The sequence below is a fragment of the Bombina bombina genome, chromosome 6, assembly GCF_027579735.1.
Source record: "Bombina bombina isolate aBomBom1 chromosome 6, aBomBom1.pri, whole genome shotgun sequence".
Lineage (NCBI taxonomy): Eukaryota > Metazoa > Chordata > Amphibia > Anura > Bombinatoridae > Bombina > Bombina bombina.
Window position 1 is genome coordinate 1,046,645,774 of NC_069504.1, and position 26,964 is coordinate 1,046,672,737.

The 26,964-nt window shown below is 41.7% G+C and overlaps 1 protein-coding gene across 1 annotated transcript in view; it reads right to left on the minus strand.

Annotated features, from left to right (window-relative positions):
- Positions 1-19,476: 19,476 nt before the first annotated feature.
- The window catches only part of LOC128664121 (WASH complex subunit 1), an 86,779-nt gene continuing 79,291 nt past the window's right edge, over positions 19,477-26,964 (minus strand). Inside the window, exon 11 of the mRNA XM_053718817.1 lies at positions 19,477-19,844. Within this exon, the coding sequence (XP_053574792.1) occupies positions 19,699-19,844 (146 nt within the window). The 3' untranslated portion in view covers positions 19,477-19,698. The remainder of the gene's footprint in view (positions 19,845-26,964) is intronic.

Genomic DNA, 26,964 nt, shown 5'->3' on the forward strand with positions numbered 1-26,964 from the left:
CAAGTCACTCAACTTTGGGGCATTCCAGACATGGATCTGATGGCCTCTCGTCAGGACTTCAAAGTTCCTTGCTACGGGTCCAGATCCAGGGATCCCAAGGCGGCTCTAGTGGATGCACTAGTAGCACCTTGGACCTTCAAACTAGCTTATGTGTTCCCGCCGTTTCCTCTCATCCCCAGGCTGGTAGCCAGGATCAATCAGGAGAGGGCGTCGGTGATCTTGATAGCTCCTGCGTGGCCACGCAGGACTTGGTATGCAGATCTGGTGAATATGTCATCGGCTCCACCTTGGAAGCTACCTTTGAGACGAGACCTTCTTGTTCAGGGTCCGTTCGAACATCCGAATCTGGTTTCACTCCAGCTGACTGCTTGGAGATTGAACGCTTGATTTTATCGAAGCGAGGTTTCTCAGATTCTGTTATCGATACTCTTGTTCAGGCCAGAAAGCCTGTAACTAGAAAGATTTACCACAAAATTTGGAAAAAATATATCTGTTGGTGTGAATCTAAAGGATTCCCTTGGGACAAGGTTAAGATTCCTAGGATTCTATCCTTCCTTCAAGAAGGATTGGAAAAAGGATTATCGGCAAGTTCCCTGAGGGGACAGATTTCTGCCTTGTCGGTGTTACTTCACAAAAAACTGGCAGCTGTGCCAGATGTTCAAGCCTTTGTTCAGGCTCTGGTTAGAATCAAGCCTGTTTACAAACCTTTGACTCCTCCTTGGAGTCTCAATTTAGTTCTTTCAGTTCTTCAGGGGGTTCCGTTTGAACCCTTACATTCCGTTGATATTAAGTTATTATCTTGGATAGTTTTGTTTTTAGTTGCAATTTCTTCTGCTAGAAGAGTTTCAGAATTATCTGCTCTGCAGTGTTCTCCTCCTTATCTGGTGTTCCATGCAGATAAGGTGGTTTTACGTACTAAACCTGGTTTTCTTCCAAAAGTTGTTTCTAACAAAAACATTAACCAGGAGATTATCGTACCTTCTCTGTGTCCGAAACCAGTTTCAAAGAAGGAACGCTTGTTGCACAATTTGGATGTTGTTCGCGCTCTAAAATTCTATTTAGATGCTACAAAGGATTTTAGACAAACATCTTCCCTGTTTGTTGTTTATTCAGGTAAAAGGAGAGGTCAAAAAGCAACTTCTACCTCTCTCTCTTTTTGGATTAAAAGCATCATCAGATTGGCTTACGAGACTGCCGGACGGCAGCCTCCCGAAAGAATCACGGCTCATTCCACTAGGGCTGTGGCTTCCACATGGGCCTTCAAGAACGAGGCTTCTGTTGATCAGATATGTAGGGCAGCGACTTGGTCTTCACTGCACACTTTTACCAAATTATACAAGTTTGATACTTTTGCTTCTTCTGAGGCTATTTTTGGGAGAAAGGTTTTGCAAGCCGTGGTGCCTTCCATTTAGGTGACCTGATTTGCTCCCTCCCTTCATCCGTGTCCTAAAGCTTTGGTATTGGTTCCCACAAGTAAGGATGACGCCGTGGACCGGACACACCTATGTTGGAGAAAACAGAATTTATGTTTACCTGATAAATTTCTTTCTCCAACGGTGTGTCCGGTCCACGGCCCGCCCGGGTTTTTTAATCAGGTCTGATAATTTATTTTCTTTAACTACAGTCACCACGGTACCATATGGTTTCTCCTATGCTATTATTCCTCCTTAACGTCGGTCGAATGACTGGGGTAGGCGGAGCCTAGGAGGGATCATGTGACCAGCTTTGCTGGGCTCTTTGCCATTTCCTGTTGGGGAAGAGAATATCCCACAAGTAAGGATGACGCCGTGGACCGGACACACCGTTGGAGAAAGAAATTTATCAGGTAAACATAAATTCTGTTATTTACTATGTCCGCCACCCGCTTGGGTATAGGAAAAGAGTCGGGGTGCACCGGAACCTCTAGGAACTTGTCCATCTTGCATAATTTCTCTGGAATGACCAAGTTGTCACAATCATTCAGAGTAGATAACACCTCCTTAAGCAGTGCGCGGAGATGTTCTAATTTAAATTTAAATGTCACAACATCAGGTTCAGCTTGTTGAGAAATTTTTCCTGAATCTGAAATTTCTCCATCTGACAAAAAAAAAAAATTTCAGATCCTCACACATGCATCTGCATGCCCTGCTCTCAAAAAACAACTGCGCAGTAATGGCGCGAAAATGAGGCTCAGTCTACAACTAGGAAGGCCCCCTGACTGGAAAAGGTGTCTAACATAGTGCCTGCCGTTTAATAAACGTTCCCCAAGTTTATAAATGCAAATTGTCAGCATAAATATGAATAAAATGCCCAAATAAAGCAATCGATTTAGCCCATAAAAATGTCTACCAGTTTTTTAGCCCATATTAAGCCCTTTATTCTGTTTGTTTGACTAAGAAAATGGCTTACCGGTCCCCATGAGGGGAAATGACAGCCTTCCAGCATTACATCGTATTGTTAGAAATATGGCTAGTCATACCTTAAGCAGAAAAGTCTGCTAACTGCTTCCCCCAACTGAAGTTACTTCATCTCAACAGTCCTATGTGGAAACAGCAATCGATTTTAGTTACTGTCTGCTAAAATCATCTTCCTCTCACAAACAGAAATCTTCATCCTTTTCTGTTTCAGAGTAAATAGTACATACCAGCACTATTTTAAAATAACAAAACACTTGATAGAAGAATAAAAACTACATTTAAACACCATAAAACTCTTAACCATCTCCGTGGAGATGTTGCCTGTGCAACGGCAAAGAGAATGACTGGGGTGGGCGGAGCCTAGGAGGGACTATATGGCCAGCTTTGCTGGGACTCTTTGCCATTTCCTGTTGGGGAAGAGATATTCCCACAAGTAAGGATGACGCCGTGGACCGGACACACCAATGTTGGAGAAATGTCTGGTTTTGCTGTTCTAGCTCGCAGAGCCCTTTGGTTAAAATCATGGTCTGCGCATGTTTCTTCTAAGTTATTAGCTATTCCCTACAAGGGTAAGACCTTGTTTGGTTGAACTTATTTCAGATATCACAGGAGGAAAGGGATCTTTTCTTCCTCAGGATAAGAAGAATAAGCAGAAAGGGTGTCAGAGTAATTTTCGTTCCTTTGGTAACTTTAGAGGTAAACCCTCCGCTTCCTATTCCAAACAGGAACTATCCAAGTCTTCCTGGAAGTCTGATCAGTCTTGGAACAAGGAGAAACAGTGTAAGAAGCCTGTAGCTGACTCCAAGTCAGCATGAATGGTCGGCCCCCGATCCAGGAACGGATCTAGTAGGGGGCAGGCTCTCTCAATTTGCTCAGGCTTGGACACGAGATGTGGGCTATGGAAATTGTATCTCAGGGGTACTAGATAGAATTCAAGACTTTTCCTCCCAGAGGCAGGTTCCTTCTCTCAAGATTATCTGTAGACCAGATAAAGAGAGAGGCATTCTTAAATTGTATCAAGGATCTTTTTGCCCTGAGATTTTATTCAAATCTGTTTGTGGTTCCCAAGAAAGAGGGGACTTTCAGACCAATTTTAGACTTAGTGTTTAAACTAGTTCCTCAGAGTACCGTCCTTCAAGATGGAGACTATACGTTCCATTCTTCCTTTGGTTCTAGAGGGTCAGTTTATGACAACCATAGACTTAAAGGATGCGTACCTTTATGTTTCCATCACCTGGATCATCACAAGTTTCTAAGGTGTGCTTTCTTTGACAATGATTTTGAGTTGGTGGCTCTTCCTTTTGGTCTTGCCACAGCTCCCAGAATTTTCTCAAAGGTCCTGGGGGCTCTTTTGGCAGTGATCCGGTGCATTGCAGTAGCGTCTTATCCCATTCTGGTTCATGTGCATTCTTTTCAACAAGCAAACTCTCATACAGAGATCTTGTTGTCTTTTCTTCGCTCCCACGGTTGGAAGGTAAATCTGGGAAAGAGTTCTCTGATTCCAGCCACAAGAGTAGTGTTTTTAGGGAGAAAAGAAGAGCGTAGGCACCGGATGGTTTTTCAAAAATGCAAATGTCCTTTATTCAGGTGATAAAATGCAATGCAACAACGGATGCTAGGAAAAGCATAAACCTCAGGGCTTAGGTGGAGAAGTGGTCACCCACGTACCCTATTGCTGACATGTTTCGGCAAGAGCCGTAATCATAGCTACAGGGTAAGAGTTATGCCTGCCTTATAAAAGAACAGATCACCTGTGATAGGTTAAAAACAAAATTGTTACGTGGTTGATACACACCTCCACCTATAGGTCAAAATGTATATTTACACTGCCCTGTATGGAAATTAACTCCTTATAACCCACTTAAGTACATGAGGACAGTTTATTTGTTTTCATAATAACCAAAGAGCCTTCAATGAAATGGTTCAATATATATCTTGTTATTATGTACTACTTTATGTGAAAACATAGCTAGTTTAGCAAAAATCATATTTATCTGCTTGCTTACTTAGCATTTTGTGCAGTTGTACCATTACAAAAAAATTGTTGGCTCCATATGTAAACAATCATTACCTATCTATCATGTATTGAAAATATCTAAATTGAGGATATCGAACAATAGTCCACATAAGGGAAAGGCTGGAAAAATGGCAATAGTGGTTACATTTGCCCAAATAATAATAAAAATATTAATAAAATACCTTATAAAATGAACTTGATTACTGACTTAGTCTAAGTAAAACATTTATGATGACTGTATGTTATAATGTTTATAGTTCACCCTTTGTAACTATATAAACTTCATCCAATATAACATATAGTATTAGTACATATATATATATGGGGACACAGGCTAGCACCAGAAATTGATAAGGTCATATTCAGAATTCAGCCCATTGGGCATTCTGGTGTGCAGCCTGTGTATCCAAAACACCTCCCTTTTAAGAAGCAAGGTGTCCCTGTCACCTCCCCTGTTGTTTGTACCAACAACTTCAATGATCGTCCATGATAGTGTCCCTGGATCTTTATTGTGTTTAACCTTGAAGTGGTTCACCAGGGGGGTGGTGAGTATACCCCTTTTGATGTCATTTATATGTTCCCTTATCCTAGTCCTTACTTGTCTAGACGTTTGTCCTGTATATTGAATGTCACAGGTGTCACAGTTAAGAAGATATACTGCATAAGTTGACCTGCAATTAAAGAGCGCTCTATGTGCAAATGTCTCACCAGAGTAAGAACTCCTAAATATATTACCCAGTTTGGCATGACTACATGCTATGCAGCTTCTAAAGCTGCACCTATAGACCCCTTTGTAGCTAAGCCAAGAGGATGTATTTGTCTCACTCGTTTTCAATTGTGTAGGTGCCACATAGTTTCCTATAGTTTTGCCCCTCTTGAAGGCGAATCTCAACTTCTGTGCTGCAATATGTGTTAGATCATCATCTGACTTTAAAAGGGACATGTGTCTACGTATAATATTGCATATTTGGTAATACTGTTTACTGAACTGGGTCACGAATGTAAGTTGCTCAGATTTTGTATTACTTTCTGTGAATTTATCCTTGAGTAGGTTGGCCCTATATAAGGCCCTTACTTCATCCCGGGCCCTAATAATGTCCTGTTCGGGGTACCCCCTCTCGAGGAATTTTCCACACAATTCCATCTCATGTTTGGAGTGTTCACTGGTTTTGGTACAGTTCCTTTTTACCCTAGTGAACTGGCCTTTCAGTACCGATTTAAAAACCTGCTTGGGGTGACTGCTCTGTGCGTGTAATAGGGTGTTTCTGGTTATGGGTTTTCTGTAGAGCTCTACCCTTATATAGTTAGTCCCTTCACCAAGGAGGGTAACATCTAAAAAATTAATTTTAGAGTGCCCAAATTCATGAGTGAATTGTAGGCTTGCATTATTGACATTGAGATGCCCTACAAACTCTTGTGCTTCATTTTGACTGCCATCCCATATAAACAACAGGTCGTCTATATAGCGACGATAATAGACGATATTACCCCTATATGTATTTATATCTCCAAAGATGTGGCACAGCTCCCACCAACCCATGTATAGGTTGGCGTAAGAGGGAGCAAATTTGGCCCCCATGGCTGTGCCACATCTCTGGAGATAGAACACGCGTTCAAATACAAAGAAGTTGTGAGTAAGCAGGAACTCAGTTACTCTGAGAATAAATTGAATACATTTCTCACTATATCCAGTGGATCTCCTTAGAAAGAAGGATATGGATTCTAGCCCAGAGTTATGTGGGATTGACGAATATAACGATTTTACATCGACTGATAACCATCCATAGCCCTCCTTCCAAGGGATTACTTCTATCTCTTTCAATAGTTGCTTGGTGTCTCTAAGGTGACTAAGAAGTTCCCCCACCAGGGGTTGAAGGATCGAATCAAGCCACTTGGATAGTGGCTCCAACATGGAGTCAATCCCACTAATGATGGGTCTACCCTCAACATTCTCCAAGGACTTGTGTACCTTTGGCAGAATGTTGAAGGTAGGGACCTTAGGATTCACCGCATATAAAAATTCACAGGTGCCATCATCCAAAAAGCCCTCTTCCCTCCCATCATCAATCAAGTGTGAAAGCTCTTTCTGAAATCTGTTTGTAGGGTTGAAGTCTAGTGTAATGTATTGTTTGGGGTCATTTAATTGCCTTAGGGCCTCCTTTTCAAAGAATGTCCTATCCATTAAGACAACAGAACCACCCTTGTCTGCGGCCCTGACTACCAAATTCATGTTTTCACTTAAGTTTTTGAGTGCTTTTTTCTCCTCATTATTAGGATTACCCTTAATCCCAAGTTTGGTAGTGTATGCCAGATTGGTCAAATCTTCCTCTATTCTCTTCTGGAATTTTTCCAGTACAGGACCCCTCGACTGGATGGGGTAAAATTTAGATGTATTTCTTAGTTTAGGGCCAGTGTCACTAGTGTGTGAGATTACACTATCCACAATGTGACTCTCCCTTTGTAGTGTCTCTAAACCTGCTACATCACAGCATTCCTCAAATGTTAAATTAGTTCTCATCACCTTAGGGAATTGTTCCACACAGGGATTATCAGACAAAAGGTTTTTGAAATGCTTTTTTAATGTAAGTGACCTAATTAATTTGTTTACATCCAATAGTGTGGAAAAAAGATCAAAATTATCAGTGGGGACAAAATTAAGTCCTAACCCTAAGACCCTCTCTTCAGCCTCACTTAATGTATGACTGGACAGGTTGATAACCGGTGTCAGTTGTACTTCCTGCCCTGTTGTCTCCTCCTTGTTGTAGACCTTGTTTTTAAGTTGCCTCCACCTCTTCCCCCCCCTTCTTGTCCTATTGGGGGCCTGGAAAAAACCTGTTCTATCTCTCCCCTCTCCCTTTCCACTGTAGTGGCAGTTATGGGTAATGGGGTCTCAGATGTCCTATCCAGTTCCTGATATCTGGATTGTTTACCCCTCCCTCTTCCTCTGCCACCCACATTAGTATGTGCCGAGGTCAAGTTCATGTCCCCAGTTTTATTTATATGTGTTGAGGGGACCTGTGTATTTTCATCACCTGAGGATACTCCGGTGTTATAATCATCCTGGGACTCCACTTCACTATCTGAAAAAGTTACCTTTTTTGGTGTTTGCTGTCCCTTCTTATTACCCTGAACATGTGATGTGTGTTTATCCTTGTTAGTGTTTCTATTGTCCCTTTTGAATCTGTAACTAAGTGACCTCTGTTTTTTTGTTTTTTTTTTTTAATAAATTTTTATTGAGGGACTGCATAGTACAATGAGCAAATATACTTAAAAATGTACATTAGTGATAAATCAAACGTTGTATAGTACCCAGATGCATATTAAACATTCAAAGAGTCCACTGATTTGATAATATAGTTCAAAAATACAGTACACGCCTGTTACATGTTTGATATATGCTATAATATTTAATAGTACTCCAGGTATTGTAGTCCTCATTTTCATTCCCTTTATGCTTGCTAGGCCACTCTTGGACCTGCTATGAAGAGGTGTTGTAGAACTAGGGATTCATTATAAACCAACAAAACAAACAAAAATTTGCATCCTAAAGTGATGTGTTATGATAACATGCTAAAACAAACATTCACGTAAAGTAGATGTGAACAGCCAGAACTGGAAAAATCTAAATAATATAACACACTCCGGGTACTCATGACTAATAGAGAGGGTGTTTAAAAGCAGGCGTTGGAGAAGGTTTTACAGCACAATGGTTGTACAATTTTTGAGGTCACAGTTGGCGAGCAATGAAAAGTAACTCATTAATGTAAATAAACGCTTATTGCAGGGGAACGCTTCAGTGTCTCTATTCATTTATCGCCTATACAGTTTAGCCTCTGAACTATCTGTTTCTGTTGATGCCGCTTCTGTAGGATGTATGTGTACCCCTTTGTGCGCTGGCCGCGCCCCAATGGTCACTATAAAAATGCGTAGCATGCGCCATCAATTGATCATAGGAGAAGATGGTGATTTCTTATAGGGATCTACAGAAGTCAAGTGTTGCCTCCCTTAAACTGTTAGCATCCTCCCCCCTGCATATGTGCAGATTTAAAGTAGAATATGTGATATCTATATGTGCCTAGTCAGTGCATATACATGACAGCCAAGCCTTTTACCATACAACAGAATCATAATATTCCCCAGCATAGAGTGTTCTACCCATAATAACTAAAAAATAAATACAGCAAAATTAAATAAAACAGCCCCGGGTCAAATAAGAACATACGAGATAGGATAATATGAGTCTTGCAAGGTGTACTTTGGTAAAGCCATCATCTAGTGTCTTTCAGCGTTTAACACCCAGATTTTCAAACATTATAATACGTCTTTTACCCCCCAGAGTATTCCAACATAGGGTACCTAGCCTTGAACGTCTCTGGAGGGGTTGTTAAAACAGGTTTAACCCCTCTAATCACCGGGGCTGTCTTTCCAAACTGCATGAAGGATGTGCCTGGGTGACCCCATCTCCAAATTGAGCCGTATGTTTTACTAGGTTTACCGATCTGCAGATTATGGATTAAGGCATCATCCGGAGGATCCTCTGATATCATGCGGGTCAGCTTCTCTGCCTTCCCCCTCTCCACAAGCGGCAGCTCTGTTTGCGGTATCGCTCCGGGTTGCAGGGTTATGTCAGATCGTTTCCCAGGCGGTCTAGCATTTACAGGTGTTCCACACACATCACCGGCAACACAGGCGATATTGAAATCTTGAGCTTTTACTGAGTTGATGCCGGGAGCTATTACCGGATAGTAGGTGGTATTCTCCTGCTCCTGATAACCGGAGTAAGGGAGGAGGTAGGTAGCTTTCAGGATTCGGGTATCATCCAAGATTGTCGGAGAGGGTGATGGTTGATAGCTGGATTGCTGTGAGGAGTCCTAAGACATTTGTATGCTAAACAGTTTAAGGTCTCCGGACTCCGTGGGTATGCAGGGCTTGCATATCAAAGCAGTTTGTGGTGTCAGTGCTGCCGGACATGTTGATGGCACCTTATCCATAAGGCGCTGCAATTCTTGTGCAGATGGCGCTTTATCGATTAGGGCTTGAAATAAGGCCTCTAGTTTGGCGCTTAGAAGGTCTGGAGTAGCGGGATGGATTTCAGCCCCCGTGGGTTCGGTAGTGATCATTACGATTCCTTGCTGCATTGTTATGGTAAGATCTGCCCTTGCTAGTTCGAGTGGTGAGCCTTATATCAGGTGAAGCTGTGATTCTAACCAGTTCTGGCAGATGACCCCAGCAAGCCGGGGGGGGAACGTTGCCTGTGTGTATGCCGCCGCAACAGGCCTCAATTGTCCTTTTCCTTCTCAAGGGTCATATATACAGCCGCAATACCTTGGTTTAGTTTGCAGGTAGTGTGAGGATACGATACCAGTCGTATTTGTAGAGGTTACTGTGGTTGTGGAACCATAACCGGCGGATTATGATTTCTTCTCCTGGAGCTTTAGAAAAATGCGGCCATTCACAGCCACTACTTGGACACGCCCCCCGTGACCTCTGTTTTTTATTCCAAATGTAGACTTTATTGTTATCGTAGTCACTTTGGTCTCTAAGGTATTTTTCATGTTTTGTTTCCATGATATTATTTTTAGCATCTTTCAGGGAGTTTCTTAATATACTGTCATATTGTGCATACTTAATACATGTGCTACGAATGCTCAGCTCAGATTGTAAAAGCTCAATATTAACAGATATACCATTAAGTAATTTACTCTTATGATCAATCAACATGTTAATAAGGCGTATAGAGCAGTCTGTTAATATAGCATTCCATGCAGTAATAAACTCCGAATCCTCCACTGGAAACGTGGGGAACTTGGTGATCCGTAGACCCCTGGGTATAATGCCCAAGCTAAGATATTTTTGTAGAGTCCAAATGTCCCATTTTAGTCGGCATTCTTTGATCAACAGAAATTCAGCCTCCTCAAAAAGCTTGCTCAGTGGCAACTGTGCCCGGTCAGTAACAAATAAAGTCTCAAGTTCATTTTCGTCTAGCCCTCTGTCCTCTAATTTGGAAAGTGAATAAAACTGTGTTTGTATTTCCATGCTTTGATTTGCCTCCATGTTGGATTATCAAGGCAGCCGTGAGATAAGTGAAATGAAATACAAAAACCTCAATGTGATAAACAGTGCAAGCAAAAATGAATTCACTGGGATATTCAGTGACAAGTTATCAAAGAAAGTTAATGCAGCACCTGTATCACAATACTAGGTAATGTTAATTATAAACTCACGTCAGTCCCACATGTATACATAGGTGCCTTGAAAACTCTCTCCCCCATAAATGAGCTCCGTGTGGTCTGTAGTATAAACCTCCGGTATGCACGCTACTGACAACAGCTGATTCTGGGGACCCACCTCTGGGTGCATGGAAATACAAACACAGTTTTATTCACTTTCCAAATTAGAGGACAGAGGGCTAGACGAAAATGAACTTGAGACTTTATTTGTTACTGACCGGGCACAGTTGCCACTGAGCAAGCTTTTTGAGGAGGCTGAATTTCTGTTGATCAAAGAATGCCGACTAAAATGGGACATTTGGACTCTACAAAAATATCTTAGCTTGGGCATTATACCCAGGGGTCTACGGATCACCAAGTTCCCCACGTTTCCAGTGGAGGATTCGGAGTTTATTACTGCATGGAATGCTATATTAACAGACTGCTCTATACGCCTTATTAACATGTTGATTGATCATAAGAGTAAATTACTTAATGGTATATCTGTTAATATTGAGCTTTTACAATCGGAGCTGAGCATTCGTAGCACATGTATTAAGTATGCACAATATGACAGTATATTAAGAAACTCCCTGAAAGATGCTAAAAATAATATCATGGAAACAAAACATGAAAAATACCTTAGAGACCAAAGTGACTACGATAACAATAAAGTCTACATTTGGAATAAAAAACAGAGGTCACTTAGTTACAGATTCAAAAGGGACAATAGAAACACTAACAAGGATAAACACACATCACATGTTCAGGGTAATAAGAAGGGACAGCAAACACCAAAAAAGGTAACTTTTTCAGATAGTGAAGTGGAGTCCCAGGATGATTATAACACCGGAGTATCCTCAGGTGATGAAAATACACAGGTCCCCTCAACACATATAAATAAAACTGGGGACATGAACTTGACCCCGGCACATACTAATGTGGGTGGCAGAGGAAGAGGGAGGGGTAAACAATCCAGATATCAGGAACTGGATAGGACATCTGAGACCCCATTACCCATAACTGCCACTACTGTGGAAAGGGAGAGGGGAGAGATAGAACAGGTTTTTTCCAGGCCCCCAATAGGACAAGAAGGGGGGGGGGAGAGGTGGAGGCAACTTAAAAACAAGGTCTACAACAAGGAGGAGACAACAGGGCAGGAAGTACAACTGACACCGGTTATCAACCTGTCCAGTCATACATTAAGTGAGGCTGAAGAGAGGGTCTTAGGGTTAGGACTTAATTTTGTCCCCACTGATAATTTTGATCTTTTTTCCACACTATTGGATGTAAACAAATTAATTAGGTCACTTACATTAAAAAAGCATTTCAAAAACCTTTTGTCTGATAATCCCTGTGTGGAACAATTCCCTAAGGTGATGAGAACTAATTTAACATTTGAGGAATGCTGTGATGTAGCAGGTTTAGAGACACTACAAAGGGAGAGTCACATTGTGGATAGTGTAATCTCACACACTAGTGACACTGGCCCTAAACTAAGAAATACATCTAAATTTTACCCCATCCAGTCGAGGGGTCCTGTACTGGAAAAATTCCAGAAGAGAATAGAGGAAGATTTGACCAATCTGGCATACACTACCAAACTTGGGATTAAGGGTAATCCTAATAATGAGGAGAAAAAAGCACTCAAAAACTTAAGTGAAAACATGAATTTGGTAGTCAGGGCCGCAGACAAGGGTGGTTCTGTTGTCTTAATGGATAGGACATTCTTTGAAAAGGAGGCCCTAAGGCAATTAAATGACCCCAAACAATACATTACACTAGACTTCAACCCTACAAACAGATTTCAGAAAGAGCTTTCACACTTGATTGATGATGGGAGGGAAGAGGGCTTTTTGGATGATGGCACCTGTGAATTTTTATATGCGGTGAAGAGGCGCTCTGGTGCAGATGATCCTTGGCTACAAATGATTCTAAACTAACAGTTCAGAGTAATACTCACAAAGATGTTTGCACATGCAGTGCAATAACAGGTGAGCCGAAGCTTCAGAGCCGCTCGGCTGACTCGCTAGAGGGTGAAATCAGCTGTTCACTGGGTAATCACTTCACCAACGATGTGGGGAAAAAAGATACCTATGACATAAAATATAGATACCGCCCTTGGTGCAGATTATCCCAGGCACAGAATGCACATACAACAGATGTCGAGAAGTAGCCTGATGAAACGGCATGTTAGCCGAGAAACACGTTGCTAAGTAATTTTTATATTTTTAATAAATACTTTTATTTTGTCTACCTTGCTGGTGAATTGTTCTATTTGCCTTATTGATCCCTTGCTTGGATTAACCTCTATCGGCATATCCACCTTTATTTTCCACCACTCCTCCAACGATCCAGGAGCAGCTGTACAGGCCTCAGGGAGTCAGCCGAACGGCTCTTTAAGATTCGGCACGCCTGATATTGCACTGCTTGTGCAACTCCGTTTGTGAGTATAACTTCTCGACATCTGTTGTATGTGCATTCTGTGCCTGGGATAATCTGCACCAAGGGCGGTATCTATATTTTATGTCATAGGTATCTTTTTTCCCCACATCGTTGGTGAAGTGATTACCCAGTGAACAGCTGATTTCACCCTCTAGAGAGTCAGCCGAGCGGCTCTGAAGCTTCGGCTCACCTGTTATTGCACTGCATGTGCAAACATCTTTGTGAGTATTACTCTGAACTGTTAGTTTAGAATCATTTGTAGCCAAGGATCATCTGCACCAGAGCGCCTCTTCTTTTTTTGTTTCTATACAGAACGCAGTCATCTCTTTTTCAACATCTTTGGAGAGAGCAGCTATCGTTTGGGACATCATTTCCAGATTGGACATCACTCTATATTGGGACTTTCACTTGCATCTATGGATGTATATTTCCTAACCATATGACTGTGGTGACTATTGTTATGTATTTGTATTTATAATTATACAGTTCATATTGTTTATTTTTTGTAAGATATAAAAACTTAGGATCTATCCATATTATCACTTTTTTGAAATAGCATAAATTAGGCGCACCTTATTTCTGGACACACTACTTAGATATAGTAGAGCCCCATTGTTTTTATATGCGGTGAATCCTAAGGTCCCTACCTTCAACATTCTGCCAAAGGTACACAAGTCCTTGGAGAATGTTGAGGGTAGACCCATCATTAGTGGGATTGACTCCATGTTGGAGCCACTATCCAAGTGGCTTGATTCGATCCTTCAACCCCTGGTGGGGGAACTTCTTAGTCACCTTAGAGACACCAAGCAACTATTGAAAGAGATAGAAGTAATCCCTTGGAAGGAGGGCTATGGATGGTTATCAGTCGATGTAAAATCGTTATATTCGTCAATCCCACATAACTCTGGGCTAGAATCCATATCCTTCTTTCTAAGGAGATCCACTGGATATAGTGAGAAATGTATTCAATTTATTCTCAGAGTAACTGAGTTCCTGCTTACTCACAACTTCTTTGTATTTGAACGCGTGTTCTATCTCCAGAGATGTGGCACAGCCATGGGGGCCAAATTTGCTCCCTCTTACGCCAACCTATACATGGGTTGGTGGGAGCTGTGCCACATCTTTGGAGATATAAATACATATAGGGGTAATATCGTCTATTATCGTCGCTATATAGACGACCTGTTGTTTATATGGGATGGCAGTCAAAATGAAGCACAAGAGTTTGTAGGGCATCTCAATGTCAATAATGCAAGCCTACAATTCACTCATGAATTTGGGCACTCTAAAATTAATTTTTTAGATGTCCTTGGTGAAGGGACTAACTATATAAGGGTAGAGCTCTACAGAAAACCCATAACCAGAAACACCCTATTACACGCACAGAGCAGTCACCCCAAGCAGGTTTTTAAATCGGTACTGAAAGGCCAGTTCACTAGGGTAAAAAGGAACTGTACCAAAACCAGTGAACATTCCAAACATGAGATGGAATTGTGTGGAAAATTCCTCGAGAGGGGGTACCCCGAACAGGACATTATTAGGGCCCGGGATGAAGTAAGGGCCTTAGATAGGGCCAACCTACTCAAGGATAAATTCACAGAAAGTAATACAAAATCTGAGCAACTTACATTCGTGACCCAGTTCAGTAAACAGTATTACCAAATATGCAATATTATACGTAGACACATGTCCCTTTTAAAGTCAGATGATGATCTAACACATATTGCAGCACAGAAGTTGAGATTCGCCTTCAAGAGGGGCAAAACTATAGGAAACTATGTGGCACCTACACAATTGAAAACGAGTGAGACAAATACATCCTCTTGGCTTAGCTACAAAGGGGTCTATAGGTGCAGCTTTAGAAGCTGCATAGCATGTAGTCATGCCAAACTGGGTAATATATTTAGGAGTTCTTACTCTGGTGAGACATTTGCACATAGAGCGCTCTTTAATTGCAGGTCAACTTATGCAGTATATCTTCTTAACTGTGACACCTGTGACATTCAATATACAGGACAAACGTCTAGACAAGTAAGGACTAGGATAAGGGAACATATAAATGACATCAAAAGGGGTATACTCACCACCCCCCTGGTGAACCACTTCAAGGTTAAACACAATAAAGATCCAGGGACACTATCATGGACGATCATTGAAGTTGTTGGTACAAACAACAGGGGAGGTGACAGGGACACCTTGCTTCTTAAAAGGGAGGTGTTTTGGATACACAGGCTGCACACCAGAATGCCCAATGGGCTGAATTCTGAATATGACCTTATCAATTTCTGGTGCTAGCCTGTGTCCCCATATATATATATGTACTAATACTATATGTTATATTGGATGAAGTTTATATAGTTACAAAGGGTGAACTATAAACATTATAACATACAGTCATCATAAATGTTTTACTTAGACTAAGTCAGTAATCAAGTTCATTTTATAAGGTATTTTATTAATATTTTTATTATTATTTGGGCAAATGTAACCACTATTGCCATTTTTCCAGCCTTTCCCTTATGTGGACTATTGTTCGATATCCTCAATTTAGATATTTTCAATACATGATAGATAGGTAATGATTGTTTACATATGGAGCCAACAATTTTTTTGTAATGGTACAACTGCACAAAATGCTAAGTAAGCAAGCAGATAAATATGATTTTTGCTAAACTAGCTATGTTTTCACATAAAGTAGTACATAATAACAAGATATATATTGAACCATTTCATTGAAGGCTCTTTGGTTATTATGAAAACAAATAAACTGTCCTCATGTACTTAAGTGGGTTATAAGGAGTTAATTTCCATACAGGGCAGTGTAAATATACATTTTGACCTATAGGTGGAGGTGTGTATCAACCACGTAACAATTTTGTTTTTAACCTATCACAGGTGATCTGTTCTTTTATAAGGCAGGCATAACTCTTACCCTGTAGCTATGATTACGGCTCTTGCCGAAACATGTCAGCAATAGGGTACGTGGGTGACCACTTCTCCACCTAAGCCCTGAGGTTTATGCTTTTCCTAGAATCCGTTGTTGCATTGCATTTTATCACCTGAATAAAGGACATTTGCATTTTTGAAAAACCATCCGGTGCCTACGCTCTTCTTTTCTCTCATTGATACCGTTTGGATATGGTTGAGGCACGGAAGGTAAATTGGCAGTAGAACATTCTCCCCACAAGGTGCCATAAGAACTTGGAATCTTTTCGTGAAGCTGTGGACTCTCCCCGGTTCTGTTTAGTTCACCTGCTCCACATCGTGACGTCACGTTTTCCCCGGATCAGCCGCTCAGACGCTGACACGCTGTAGGGATCCACACGGCTGCTCGACCTCCAGGATATTGTTGATCACACAGATACCTTCGTGAGAGGATCCGGAGCAGGATATCAGAGGTGGGTCCCCAGAATCAGCTGTTGTCAGTAGCGTGCATACCGGAGGTTTATACTACAGACCACACGGAGCTCATATATGGGGGAGAGAGTTTTCAAGGCACCTATGTATACATGTGGGACTGACGTGAGTTTATAATTAACATTACCTAGTATTGTGATACAGGTGCTGCATTAACTTTCTTTGATAGTGTTTTTAGGGACCATAATAGAATGCCTACTAATGAAGATATTTCTGACAGAGGTCAGAAAAACAAAAATCTTCGACTCTTGTCTTGTCCTTCAGTCCTCTCCTCCGCCGTCAGTGGCTCTATGTATGGAGGTAATTGGTCTGATGGTAGCTTCCATGAACATCATTCCGTTTGCTCGGTTCCATCTCAGACCTCTGCAGTTATGCATGTTAAGGCAATGGAATGGGGACTATGCGGATCTGTCTCCGCAAATAGTTCTGGATCAGGCGACAAGGGGCTCTCTTCTGTGGTGGTTGTCTCAGGAACACCTCTCCCAGGGAACTTGCTTTCGCAGACCTTCCTTAGTGATCGTGACTATGGATGCCATCCTTCTAGGTTGGGGAGCAATTTGGGGGTTATTGAAGACTCAAGGTTTTTGGACTCGGAGTCAGTTCTCCCTATAAACATTCTAGAACTAAGAGCGATTTTCAATGCTCTACTGGCCTGGCCTCAGTTAGCCTTAGCCCGGTTTATCAGGTTCCAGTCGGACAACTTAACTTTGGTGGCGTACATCAACCACCAGGGGGGGAACTCAGAGTTCCTTGGCCATGTCAGAGGTGGCCCAGATAATCCAGTGGGCAGAGTCTCAAAACGGTTTTCTTTCTGCGATCCACATCCCAGGAGTGGACAATTGTGAGGCGGATTTTCTGAGCCGACAGAGCTTTAATCCAGGGGAGTGGGATCTTCATCCGGAAGTTTTTTCCAGTTCAATCCTCAATTGGGGGCAGCCAGAACTGGATCTCATGGCTTCTGAGGTATGGCTCAAGGTCAAGGGATCCACAGGCTTTCTTGATAGATGCTCTGGTGGTTCCTTGGAATATCAGTCTAACATACATATTTCCTCAGTTCGCTCTCCTGCCAAGAGTCATTGCTCGGATCAAGCAGGAGAGGGTGTCGGTGATTCTCATAGCGCTGGCGTGGCCTCGCAGGATCTGGTATGCAGATCTAGTGGAAATGTTGTCTCTACCTCCGTGGAGACTCCCTCTGAGGAAGGACCTTCTACTTCCGGGTCCTTTTCTTCATCCAAATCTTGTTTCTCTGAAGCTCACTGTTTGGAGATCGAACGCTTGATTTTATCCAAGCGTGGGTTTTCAGAGTCGGTCAGAGAAGAGAGATTTACTATAAGATATGGCGTAAATATCTGTATTGGTGTGAATCCAGAGGCTACTCTTGGAGTAGAGTCAGGATTCCTAGGATTTTGTCTTTTGTCCAGGAGGGTCTGGAGAAGGGTTTGTCAGCTAGTACTCTGAAAGGTCAGATTTCCGCGTTATCTATTTTGTTGCATAAGCGCTTGGCCGATGCGCCAGACGTGCAATCTTTTTGTCAGGCTTTGGTTAGAATTAGGCATGTGTTTAAGCCTGTTACTCCTCCCTGAAGTCTTAACCTTGTTCTTAGAGTTTTACAGTGGGTTCTGTTTGAACCTATGCATTCCTTAGATATCAAGATGTTATCTTGGAAGGTTTTATTTCTTGTTGCTATTTCTTCTGCTCGGAGTGTTTCAGAACTCTCGGCTCTGCAGTTTGATTCTCCTTTCATCAGTCTTCTACTTTGTTTGTTTTTCTGGGAAGCACAAGGGTCAGAAAACTACGGCTACTTCTCTTTGGCTGAGGAGTATTATTCGTTTGGCCTATGAGACTGCTGGACAACAACATCCTGAGAGTATCACTGCTCATTCCACGAGGGATGTTTCTTTTTCCTGGGCATTTAAAAATGAAGCTTCTGTGGAACAGTTTTACAAGGCTGCAACTTGGTCCTCTTTGCATACTTTTTCAAAGTTTTATAAATTTTATACTTTTGCCTCAGCTGAGGTTTCTTTTGGGAGAAGGGTTCTTCAAGCGGTGGTGCCTTCTGTTTAGGTCTACCTGTCTTGTCCCTCCCTTATCATGTGTCCTCTAGCTTGGGTATTGATTCTCACTAGTAATTGATGATTCCGTGGACTCACCATATCTTAGGAAAGAAAACATAATTTACGCTTACCTGATAAATTTATTTATTTCCGGATATGGTGAGTCCACGGCCCACCCTGTATTTAAGACAGTTCTTTTTTCTAAAACCTCAGGCACCTCTACACTTTTGTGTTATCTTCTTTTTCCATTTTTCCTTCGGCGGAATGACTGGAGGTTATGGGTAAGGGAAGTAACATAGATAGCAGCTTTGCTGTAGTGCTCTTTTCCTCCTCCTGCTGGCCAGGAGTGATATTCCCACTAGTAATTGATGATTCTATGGACTCACCATATCCGGAAAGAGATACATTTATTAGGTAAGCATAAATTATGTTTTTAGTGTTTCAGCAGCATATGCACAAATGCTGTAAGTGCCCTGTGCACCAGCATGCAAACACCACTCCTCAGAGAATCAGCAGTGGCTTGTGTGACACAAATTAAAGGGATATAACACCCAACATTTTTCTTTCATGACTCAGAGCATATCATTTTAATCATCTTTCCAATTCACTTCTATTATCAAATTTGCTTCATTCTCTTGTTATCCATTGTTGAAGGAGCAGCAATGCCCTAATGGGGAGCTAACTGAACACATTGGGTGAGCCAATGACAAAGAGACATGCTCAGCCATCAATTAGCAGCTAGTTCCCAGTAGTGCAACACTTTGTGTGTGGAGGCGTGTCCACGAATACAGTCCAAGGAATTGTCCTCCTCAACCAATAAGTATTTGATCTTTGAAACTTGCATTTTCTTTTTCAAGATGCTAAAATGCCAGTGTTGGCAACAGTGAAGTTAAAGGAATGAACAATTTATGTTAAAGAAATACAGCAGAAAAATAAACTTACTCTTGACAGAATTTTAATTAAAAAAAAAAAAATTATAATAATTATATCTGGTTAATATGTCAATGAGTGACTAGAATGACCTTCAATATTTTTCTGATGCAAAGTAATATATAATATATAGAATATTTTACTTCCTTGTGCAAATTCCTTCTCTAACAGATGCTCAGCACCATTACTTTAGACAGCTGGTGCAGAAGTACAACTGGTATTTTATGTATTTAAGCCTCCCAATCATCTTCATCTAAGTCCCCTGCAGATTGGTGCGGTGCGGGCAATGGTGGGATTGTGTCCGATATGCGGGCAAACGCCCCAGAGGTAGTGTCCCCGCTTCCATCTCCTGCAGCTGGTCCTTTTCCAGAAATACCTAGAAGAATGAATAATGCATTACAGCCTTTTTTCTCTAGTAATACCTTACAGCACAATTTTCTCTTATGAAGCAGTAACAATATTACATTCTAAATATATACTCATGTAATATTCAAACTTTATTTTGCTTTGCTACATTATCACACACACAAACCTAACTGGATTTATTATAAGAGTATTGTTTAGATGTAATGCAGCAAGCTTTGAAGATAGAAACATATTTACATGTCATCATTTTCTTAAAATTGCCATTACAGTGGGGGGGAAAGTTACATATGTCATTTTAACACCAGCGATGCTGCAAGTCCCAAAGGGGTTAAACACATTACAGTACTGCTTTGGAGCTGCAGAACTGCTGGCCCTGAGCAGAAACTGCCGCTGACCCAATCAGCAGCAGAAGTTACACCGCTGGGCCGTGAGACTATCACTACTGAATACTGATTGGGCCAGAGCAGTACTTTAACTATGTGTTCTAACCCCTTTGCAAGGAGTTGCAGGGTCACTAGAGATAAAATTACATGCTGTAACAAATTAGTAGGATACACAAGATATAATAAGAAACAAGTGATCAGTTACTTGTAGAATACTATTGGGGGAATGGTAAAAGAAAATGAAATTACAGCATGAAAATCAAAATGTACTTTGTAGCTCAACCAACTATTCCATGCATTTTACATCATAAGAGGATTTTCATGTTAACTTGAAATGCAGATTTGAATGAAAATGTTAGTATATTGTTATCCGTGTATAATATACATCCATAGTTATGCCCTGCAAAGCAAAAATCTGCCTGAAGAGAAATGTCCGATGACGTCTATGTTCCTGGTCTCCTTTGCGGTCTTCAGTCAAAAGCAATGCACAAAGTGGAAATTAGAACCTTAGTATGGCACTTCTCTATTTCTCTAGTCCCATTGAGGGAGAGGGAAAAGTAAGTTTTGCTTACCTAAGGGATATAAAAGCCATAAATAAACATAATTCGGCTAAAGCATGCAATTTTAAGAAACATTTTAAATTAACTTCACTCTCATGGTATCCATTGTTGAAAAGCAAACATACATATCCTAAGCAATGCACCACTGATTGTTATAACACTAATGTCTCCAGTCGTTGGCTCACAAGACGTGTTCAGCCAGCTCCCTGTAATGCATTGCTGCTCTGAAGCTGATTTTAAAGGAACATAAACCCCATTTTTTCATTTCATGATAAAGCTAGAGCATACCATTTCTATTATCAAATTTGCTTCATTCTCTTAGTATCATTTGTTGAATGGGCATCAGTGCACTATAGGGAGCTAGCTAAACACATTGGATGAGCCAATGACATGAGGAATATATGTGCAGCCACCAATCAACAGCTAGTGCCCAGTAGTGCACTACTGCTACTGGGCCTTTCTAGGTATGCTTTTAAACAAAGGATTCCAAGAAAATGAAGACAATTAAGGGTTAGACACATAGCCATACATCAATAATAAAATGCTCTTAAGAGATTAATGCATTTCCTTTCTGCATCATGTCCTTTTACTTATAAAAGCATGCACTATAGAACGTGCACTGTATGTTTACTGTGCTTAAACATGTAGGAGATTTAAGTTTGTATTTAATGTGCAAATCTTACAGCAGTACAGCACCATGCATCAAGCTTTCAGTACTTCTATAGTAACCTTCATCTTAGTTGCGCAAGATGTTAAACCTGCCCTACTTGAGTATACCTATAACCAGCAGTAATATTTTTCAGCTAGTACACATCCACCTTAGATTTACAATGATCAAGAAATTGTGGGCTTAGACAAAGAACACTTTTCCCTATATCTATAAGGAATCAAAAGCTTGTATGGTGCTTTACTGCCTTAGGCGTTACAAAAATGTAAGACAACCAATCAGATCCTAAACATGGAATGTATGGCCCTACTGGATAGCTGAAAAGATAGCTATCCCTTCTGCCCTATGACATTTGTAGAGAACTCTGAAAATGACAGAATAGAACTAAATATGTTCGCTAGAGAGAATCTCTGAAGCATGTAGATTCTGTTTAGACGTCTTGAGTTTGCGAACACAATTTCATCATATTGTTATAGAATAAAGCATCTCTTCAGCCAAGCTAAAATGTTTTTCTTTAAAAATGACCTTCATACAGTAGTTTTCCAGTTACTGAGTTATTCTGGCTGCTATGAGTTCTGCAAAAAACATAAAATTATGCTTACCTGATAATTTAATTTCCATCTGTATCAGGAGAGTCCACAGCTTCATTCCTTACTTGTGGGAATACAGAACCTGGCAACCAGGAGGAGGCAAAGAGTTAAATACCTCCCCCACTCCCCTCATCCCCCAGTCATTCTGCCGAGGGAACAAGGAACAGTAGGAGAAATATCAGGGTATAAATGGTGCCAGAAGAACAAAAAATTTTGATCCGCCCAACGGAGAAAAACGGGTGGGGGCCATGGACTCTCCTAATACAGATGGAAATTAAATTATCTGGTAAGCATAATTTATGTTTTCCATCTTAATATGAGGAGAGTCCACAGCTTAATTTCTTAATTGTGGGAAACATATACTCAAGCTCTACAGGACACTGAATGAAACGGGAGGGTAAAAAGAGAGGCGGACCCTATTCTGGGGGCACCACAGCCTGCAAAAGCTTTCTCCCAAAAGCTGCTTCAGCCGAAGCAAAAACGTAAAATTTTTAAAACTTTGAAAAGGTATGTAAAGAGGACCAGGTAGCTGCCCTACAAATCTGCTCCATAGAGACCTCATTCTTGAAGGCCCAAGATGAAGCCACAGCTCTAGTTGAATAAGCCGTAATCCTCTGAGGAGGTTTATGTCCCACTGTCTCATATGCCAAGCGAATATTGCTCCTCAACCAAAAAGATAGGGAAGTGGAAGAAGCCTTCTGCCATCTACGCTTCCCAGAATAGACCACAAACAATGCCGAAGTCTGTCTAAAATCCTTTGTAGCCTGAAGATAGAATTTCAGAGCCCGAACCACATCCAAATTATGAAGTAACCGTTCCTTCATGTTGCGATCAGACACAACCTTAGGGAGAAAACCCAACCCAGTACTAAGAACAGCGTTATCAGCATGAAAAACTAGGTAAGGAGGCTCACATTGCAAGGCTGCCATCTCAGAGACTCTGCCGAAGCAATAGCCAGTAGAAAAAGAACCTTCCAAGACAGTAATTTAGTGTCAACCAAATGCATAGGCTCAAACGGAGCCCTCTGCAAAACCTTAAGAACTAGATTTAAGAGAATCTAGATTCTGATGAACAAAAGGACCCTGAACCAGCAGATCCCTGCGACAAGGTAACCTCCATGGAGGAGATGACGACATCTCCACCAGGTCCACGAGCCGCATCCTTCGTGGCCACGATGGAGCAATTAGTACTGCCGAAGCTTGCTCCTCCTTGATGCGGGCCACTACACGAGGTAGAAGAGGCAACAGTGGAAATATGTACATTAGGTTGAAGTCCCAAGGTACCGCCAAGGCATCTATCAGTTTCGCCTGGGGAGCCCAATTACCTCCATACACTGGGCCTTAAGGAGGTCTGAAGGGCAAGACAATTGGAAGTAATTTTGCAACGTCTCTGGTCTGTAAGAAATATCCTCATGGATATCAAATCTATCATCGTACCCAGGAATTCCACCCTGGTACTGGGAACCAGAGAACTTTGAGTTTATCTTCCATCCATGAGATCGAAGAAGTAGAAGAGCTCTTGAATGATCCTCTGCCAGCTGACAGGACGGAGCCTAAACCAGGATGTTGTCCAAAAATGGTGCTACTGCAATACCTCTGAATCTCACCACCACGAGCAGAGCCCCCAGAACCTTTGTAAAGACTCTTGGGGCAGTAGCTAGACCAAAATGGAAGAGCAACAAACTTGAAGTGCTGGTCCAGGAACGCAATTCTTAAGAACCCTTCATGCCGATTTTGTTTCTGCAGGCTTCTTGTTCTGCTTGGATTTTTTCTAAGATTGAGATGATTTCCAAGTTCCCTTGGACTGTTCAGGCTTCCCGGAGGGCTGCTGTCGTTGGGATTTTTCAGAACGAAAGGGACGAAAATTAGGACCCTGTCCTTTAGGTTTATTCTTCTTATCCTGCGGTAGAAAGGCACCCTTGCCCCCAGTAACCGTGGATATGATTGAGTCGAGGCCTGGACCGAAAAGAATCTTCCTCTTAAATGGAAGGCAAAGTAGTCTTTTGCTCCAAACCCTCCAATCCTTCGGCATCTGTGACACAGCCCTCTCGTGTCTCTCTTCCTACCTGTCAAACCGTACCTTTAGTGTAGCCTTCTCTGGGGCCTCCTCTGCCCCGTCACCACTTTGTCGGAGTACCGCAAGGCTCTGTCCTCGGCCCTCTTCTCAATCTACACGTCATCACTAGGTTCCCTAATAAAGTCCCACGGTTTCCAATATCATTTGTATGCTGACGACACCAAAATCTACTTCTCAGCACCAGACCTATCTCGTTCCTTCCTAACCCGTGTCACCAACTGTCTTTCTCACATCTTATTCCCCCCCCCCTTCTTCCAAAATCTTCACCCCCAATCTCTCTATAACTGTCGACAAATCCATCATTACCCCCTACCCTGCATGCCCGATGTCTCGGGGTCACATTTGACTCAGATCTTTCTTTCACTCCTCACATTCAGTCCTTGGCTAAAGCCTGCCGCTTCCACCTCAAAAACATCTCTAAAATTAGACACTTCCTTACACAAGACACAACTAAGATTTTAATCCACTTTCTCATCCTTTCCCGCCTCGATTACTGCAACTCTGTTCTCTCTGGTCTCCCCTCCTGCTGCCTAGCTCCTTTACAATCCATAATGAATGCCTCTGCCAGGCTCATCTTCCTTACACGTCGCTCTTCATCTGCTGCACTTCTCTGCCAATCCCTTCACTGGCTGTAAAATCAAACACAAAATTCTCACACTGACATACAAAACCCTCAACTGCACTGCTCCCCCCTATATCTTAGACCTTGTCTCCAGATACTCTCCCTCCCGTCCCCTTTGCTCTGCTCATGACCTCCTACTCTCCTCCTCTCTTGTTACCTCATCACACTCCCGTTTACAGGACTTCTCCAGACTGGCTCCCATCTTGTGGAACTCTCTGCCTCGCTCCACAAGACTCTCCCCTAGTTTTGAAAGCTTTAAGCGCTCCCTGAAGACTCTACTGTTCAGGGATGCATACAACCTACCCTAACCTTTCTTTATACCAGTTCCTCTCCTCCATTGCTATCCCCTGAACCCAATTAGCATTTAAGCCTAAGAGTCCAGCTGTTTGTAGATCACCTTCTTAAGAGAGGACTACAACAGTGCAACTCTTGGCAGGGCCCTCTACCCATTTCATCCCTATAATTGTTTTGGTGTACCCCGCTTTTGTTTATAGCGCTGTGGAATCTGTTGGCACTCTACAAATAACCGATAATAATATTTGCATCACAGATAAAATAATTAGCTACCCTCAAGGCCTTCGAATTTCCTGGATCTCCTCAAGGGGAGTTTCCACCTTGATCATCTACGATAGAGAGCTGCACCAATAGGTAGAGGCTCCAGCCACCGCTGCAGGTTGAAACAAATACCCAGTGTGCTGAAACATCTTCCTTAGCAGAGTTTCTAGCTTCTTATCCATGGGCTCCTTAAACGACGAACTATCATCAAGCGGGATAGTAGTGCTCTTAGCGAGCGTGAAGATAGCTCTATCCACCTTAGGGATGGAACGCCACAACTCTAATTGAGAGTCCAGAACCGGGAACAATTTCTTAAAGGAAGAAGGGGAAAAAGAAGATCCAAGTCTCTCCCGTTCATTCTTAATATTTGCCATCTTTACAGGAACCGGGAAAGTCTGTGGCACCACCCTGTCCTCAAACTTTATCAAGCTTAGGAATAGAAGGTTCCTCTGGTAATTTATGTTCCGGAACCTCTAAAGTAGCCAACACTTTCTTTAACAGAAAACTTAAGTGCTTGATCGTAAATCTAAAGTCTGGTTCCTCCGCAGCTGGAGGTTTAGAGGCAGCAGATTCTGATCCAGAAAAAGCATCTTCTGAAGTATCAAAGGTGTCCTCATCAGCGGATAACCTAGTATCAGATAAATCCAACAAGTTGGTAGATGACCCCTGGGAAGGATAGCAATATTTAACCTTTTGCTTGCGCTTAGCAGGAAAAGGTAAAGCACTGAAGGCTGCAGACATTGCTGACCAACTACAAATGGCAAAGTCTGTCGGTAAGAGGGCCCCTCCTGAAGGAGGATTAGCAGTGCAATGGGAAGCTGCATGTGTAATAAGAAGAGATGAATGCAGGGAACGCACCTCATGGGACGGTGACCCCGCAGAAGTGGACGGCTCGGTGGTACTAAACATCTTGGTTTTCTTAGATATAAGTACTTTATCAAGGTAAACAACAGCACAAAAGTACTGAAAACCAAAGGGTGCGCCAATTAAATATTACGTGATCGGTGTATGGAGATATATATAAATATGCTTAAATGTAAAACCTCAGCAAATCCTGGTAAATAATTTGACATTAGATGTTTCTCTAACTCTAACACAGTAGGGGTTGTCTATCTCTTACAGTGCTCATGTCCTCTGTTCTATGTTGGAAAAACGAAACGGATGTTCAAGGACAGAGTACAGGAGCATAGGGATGATATCCTCTATGAAAGGGACACCAGTGTAGCACGTCACTTTAGGGAGGCACACAACAGCAGCACTGTATCTTTATAATTTGTAGGAATAGATAGAGGAATAACAAATGGAAGAGGAGGTGATGAAAACAAATGCCTTTTAAATAAAGAAGCTAGGTGGACGTACATACTAAATACAGTCTCTCCACATGGTCTAAATGAAAGAATAGAGTATGCATCTTTTTTGGGCTGATAATTTTATTGTAAAATTCTTTTGATGTGAGAAATTTATGGAAAACTGATAAATTTCCTGCTTAAAGAAAGTGTTTAACAAATGTAAAAGAACAAAGAAATATCCTGTTTTATGCTACTGCATAATTCTGTTAAAAGCTTCCTATCCTTTAACATGTTGATTCAAATATAATATTATCTTACAATTATACTAACCGACTATTCCATTAGGTGTAATAAGAATGAGCAATGTTTGCATAAGAGTGCACATAGG